The sequence below is a fragment of the Sinocyclocheilus grahami genome, unplaced genomic scaffold (assembly GCF_001515645.1).
Source record: "Sinocyclocheilus grahami isolate Dianchi unplaced genomic scaffold, SAMN03320097.WGS_v1.1 scaffold294.1, whole genome shotgun sequence".
Lineage (NCBI taxonomy): Eukaryota > Metazoa > Chordata > Actinopteri > Cypriniformes > Cyprinidae > Sinocyclocheilus > Sinocyclocheilus grahami.
Genome location: NW_015505473.1, coordinates 57,729 through 63,203, shown reverse-complemented (window position 1 = coordinate 63,203; position 5,475 = coordinate 57,729). Strand labels below are relative to the sequence as shown.

The window sequence follows — 5,475 nt, the reverse complement described above, 5'->3', positions numbered from 1 at the left end:
TCACGGCATCATCAAACTACGCCTTTGCCGAAAATTACATATTGTGCCTTTAAGAGTCATTTCTTTTTAGGAAGTCAAAAACATGTAGTGTGGCCAGTGTAGTCCAAATCTTGAATGACTCATTTTTGTTAGTTTTTTTGTAATGTTCTTTAATAGTGAAGGCTGAATAGTTGGATTGCTTTTTTGCCTCCTATAAAAAGACTGAAAAGTTTTTAATCTTTTCCAGCTGAAAAACCCTGATTTAATTGAACAATTCAGCCTCCCCCTCCCCTTCTCTATCACCTAGCGGTTGTAATTACATCAGCAGATTCGGCACATTCGCCATAGAAAAGCAGAGCTTTCCAACTTCAGTAACATGTTATGGTATTACAGCTGTGAAATTACAAACAAAAAATACACGTTCTAAGATATGAACTGAAATGAATTGTGAATTTTATTCACAGGAGCCTCCCCTGTCTCCCCCGACGAGCTGCCACTGATCACTATATAGTGCTCCATAGCATACTTCCTACCAAAATTGCTGTCTCATGTTTGTTTTTGTTTTTTCTTGCTAAGGTACAACAGTCTTGTCACAGGGCGAAGAGCCAAAGGCATCATTGCGGTATGCTGGATACTTTCAGTGGTCATCGGTTTGACCCCCATGCTAGGCTGGAACAGGCGTGTCGCCGCGGGCACCAACAGCTCCTGTCCTCAAGATATGACGGAGTGCCTGTTCGAGAAGGTGGTCACCATGGGTTACATGGTTTACTTCAACTTTTTCGGCTGCGTCTTGACTCCGCTACTTGCCATGCTGGCCATCTATGCACGGATCTTCATGGCTGCCCGTCACCAGCTCAGACAGATGGAGCAGAAACTAGTACACTTGCAAGGACATGCCCACAGGGCGGGATCCTCATCACTGCAAAGGGAAGTCCACGCGGCCAAATCGCTTGCTATCATCGTGGGCTTCTTTGCTGTATGTTGGCTCCCTTTGCATATTATTAACTGCTTCACACTGTTTTGTCCACGGTGTGCTCGACCTCAGGACTGGGTCATGTACCTGGCCATAATGCTTTCACATGCTAATTCAGTAGTGAACCCGTTAATATACGCCTACCGAATACGTGACTTCAGACACACCTTCCGAAGGATCATTCGACGGCACTTCCTGTGGCATGAAAACAGACTGGCCACTGGTAACAGCAACGGAGGCATGGCTGCTTCTTCTGCTGCAGTCAGTGTGATTGAGAATTCTTGTGCAGTGTCCAATGGCTATGTGTTGGATGCCAATCCCATTCCTGCCATGGTTTCCTGTGACAAATTTACAAAGCAAATGACACCAAAAACCAGACCTCAAACGGAATTCCAAGACTTAGGATACAGTTTAAATGGAACTTTGGAACATTCCTTTCCCGCCAATTCGACAAAGATTTTCTCATTACATACCGGGGAGGAAGTTCCCTCCATCAGGGACCATGTAGAAATCATGACTGTAAAAGACTGCAGTGCTATTACTAACGGACATGTCAGATGTCTGGTGCCCATAAGGACAAGCAACTCATCCGATCTTGCAGATGTGTCATGATGCACACTTCCACAAGAGTTATTCCTCAGAAAATACCCGAATGAAGCTTGTTTCATTCTTTACGAAGCTATCACTGATCTGAATTGTTGTGCTAGTGATGGTGACTTCACTTACAGTACTATCAAGGGTCAGGAAAGATAAAACTATGTGAGGATCACATAACTCCTGTGGGAACCCTCTCTACACAAATTCCAGGAATTCCTACTCGTCTTTGCAGTCAAACACCCCTGATGGTGTTTCCAAATTTTCAGACCTCATGAAGAACTTGTTTGCTGACATTGTAGAGTATTTCCAAAGCTTATATGTTTCCAAGGAGCTTTATTAAAAGAGCATTGTTTCCTGGTCAAAGTGGGAGAGGCCTGATGGATTAAATCAATATTCTGGGGAATTCAGCTAAATCTGTTATGACCATGCCATAAAAGACCTTGATGTGTGGCACGTTTTAAAGAAGTTTCATCTTTCTGGTTTTTTTTTAGTAGGTGTTTATCCAAACTGAGAACATGTACAGTCAATGCAACTGCCAAGAGCCTCTGTAGTGTTTTAAAACATAGGGCTGCAAGATTTGGGGAAAAAATCATATTGCAATTTTTCTGATACAATACAATGCAATTTAAAAAAAACTTAAAAATAACAAGCAAAACTTGTTATGCTTGTTTGTAGGGCTGCACAATTTGGCCAAAAATGTGATTATATATCAATATGACTATAAGATAATAATAATAATTATTATTATTATTACTACATAAAAATAAGAAATATAACTTAAAATATTTCACTGTAAAATAAAAAATATTGTAATAATAAATGCATGTTATAAGTGACCTAAACTGAAGTTGGCTGCATTTACTATGAACCAAGCTGCTGAAAACACTGGATCATGAGCTACTTGCGTGTAAAAGTGCCACACTTCACTCTGAAACTATACATGCAGTGTATATGTATTTATATTAATATATGTATTTAATAAAATCACAGCCTTTGCAATTTGATAATCGCACTAAGCCATTTCAGTTTCATTTCCAATTAATCATGCAGCCATAAAACATGACCAAACTGAATACTGTACTGATTGTAAGCATGTGTTAATATTTCAAGAAATGTACTAAATAAAACAAAGCTATACCGAATTTTGCCCAAAAATAATTTATGAATAGTGATGTATAAAATCTAATGTGCTTGATTAGAATCACATGCAGACATCAATGATCCATTAAATCAATATCAATAATTCTTAAACAACTGGTTTAAGCCATAAACTGTCTGTGCAACATCAAGTGGACTTCTTGTTGATCAATAAAGTGGACTTTGATTCTCATTATAATGATCAAATTATACAAGTATAAACAATAATGAGTCACAAGCAGTACGTCAAATGAGCATTCATGTGCAATAGATTTATTAAGTCTACAGCACAACATAATGATTAGGGATCATAAAATTGAGAATGTAGAACAGTGCTGTTTAATCTCCTCTTCTGACACGCATGCATACGACTCCTACACAGACCAGCTATGATTGTATTTACAGAGAGACTGCTGACGCCAGCAGCCGGCCTAATGCAAAGGAAATCAAATGAAGGGGCATTTGATGATCCCTTAAACTGCACCATTACACTTCCTTTTTCCTCATTAAAAAGCTCTAGAGTGGGAAAAACCTGCACTGTGTACATGATGCATGTATTTGACACATGGGAGTCGACATTTCTGTATGTGTAACTGTCCATTTATAGAAGCAGCGAGTCTAGAGGGACCATTCATAAAAATGGAACAAGTGAGCTAGACTTCCCAGAAAATGTTTTTGTTTTTTATATTCTTGATCATTGATATTGCCTCTATATTTGTCCTATTTTGAAGGATCAGGACTTGTTGAGTCGAGTTGTTAACGCATCCATTAACTCATTTTTAATCAGCATAATTAATTAGACATTCTCATATTTTATATATTATGTATTTCTATATTATATATATTTTCATATATACTAAATATAGATATATTGCATTTAATATATTGACAGAAAACAGTTATTTTTAATTGTAATGATAATTCACAATATTACTGATCAGAAATACAGCAAAAATAATTTAAAAATATATAGTAATACTAATATTTCACAATATTGCTTATAAAATAAATATAGAAATATAAATCATTATTATTATTGTTATTATGGCAACTATACAAAATTACACTAATTATAATCATTACAACAATAAAAAGGAAAGAAACGGAAGCTCTTTCCATTGCTTAAAAGATGACGCAATGTGTCCAGCACTTGGTTATAGCATATCAGTTCAAATCTAGTGGTTTGTTGATTCTAGCTGAGAAATGTCAGTCAGCTCAGCAGTGGCATGGTTTGATTTTGTGTTGAGAGCACCATTTTTTGATGAGACAGATGTTCTTTACAAAAACAAATCTCTGGGCTTACGCAGTAATTTATCTTCTTCCATCACGAATGCTTGTAGTGTAAATCAGTTGGGAGTGAAGCTAACAGACTGTCAGCTTGTCACTAATCAGTAGTAGCTGACAGGTTCATTCTGCTGCTAAAATGAGGTTTGAAGACATTGCTGAGAGTTACTGTGCAATCAACAGACATGTCCCCACCCGCTCCACTATGTCACTGTTTGTAATTGGTTGAATTGACTTTTTTCTCTTTTGTGGATTTGATGCAGGTGAAATTCTTCAGAACGTCAAGTTCAATCTCATAAGGGCAATTTCAGGTCACAGAAAGAGACTCTTTTGATACTATTTGATAAACAGTTACAATTTCCTGTTAAACGCGGACATGTTTTTAAGGAAAATAATTTAATTTTTTCATCTTACCAATGATAAAATTCCTTAGATAACATATTGTAACATATTGTGATGCAAAATAAATAAAGTAGGTGAAATATCTTTGGCATGGGGAGGTGGGTTTATAGGAATTTGCTGTTACAACATTATGTGGTACCTTTGACAACCATTTCAGTCCATTATTAGTTTTTACCACTTCCCTTAATTTCAGGAAAACAGGAACATTCAATTAATAAACAGAATCGGCAAACGTAATACTTCCTGTCTTGGCTCGTCAGTTCAGCCCGTTTTGAACAGGTCTCTTGTTCTGCCGTGATTTACAGACAAAGAGGAAAAGACTACTGCTAAGGATAGACACAGAATCAGTCTATCAAGCACCAGGATGACAGAACAAATTTAGACCGTATATTGCTGCCTTGCACAATGTCTGAGACTAGAGCAATGAATCTTGATGCCAAAACCAGACAAATGACTTCTCAAAGCTTTTTTCTCTCTCCCATTGTTTAACAATTAATTTTTTAATATGTGGCATATAGCCTAAGTAATTGTTTCAGAATTGTTAATGAAATCTGTCAAAAATGTATTTCGTGCACAAAAACATTAACAATGTTACATGTTTTAAATTCAATTATAGCAAGCAGAAATAAATGTTGAACACTTACTGTAACATATTGACAAATATTTTTTTAACTGTTTATTATAATTGCTAATTGTGACTTTTAATTAAAAGATTAAAGGGATAGTTCACCCAAAAATGAAAATTTGATGTTTATCTGCTTACCCCCAGGGCATCCAAGATGTAGGTGACTTTGTTTCTTCAGTAGAACACAAATTATGATTTTCCAGCCGTTGCAGTCTATCAGTCGTATAATGCATGGCAATGGTAACAAAATCTATGAGAGTAAAAAAAAACAAGCACAGACAAATCCAAATTAATTCCTGCGGCTCGTGACGACACATTGATGAATTAATTTGGATTTGTCTGTGCATGCTTTTTTAACTCTCATAGATTTTGTTACCATTGCATTATAAGACTGATAGACTGCAACGGCTGGAGTTAAAAATCATCAAATGTGTTCTACTGAACAAACAAAGTCACCTACATCTTGGATGCCCTGGGG

At 36.6% G+C, this 5,475-nt stretch overlaps 1 protein-coding gene across 1 annotated transcript in view; it reads left to right on the top strand.

Annotated features, from left to right (window-relative positions):
• The window catches only part of LOC107600912 (adenosine receptor A2b-like), a 5,051-nt gene extending 2,893 nt beyond the window's left edge, over window positions 1–2,158 (top strand). The window contains exon 2 of the mRNA XM_016292892.1: window positions 556–2,158. Within this exon, the coding sequence (XP_016148378.1) occupies window positions 556–1,564 (1,009 nt within the window). The 3' untranslated portion in view covers window positions 1,565–2,158. The remainder of the gene's footprint in view (window positions 1–555) is intronic.
• Window positions 2,159–5,475: the final 3,317 nt, after the last annotated feature.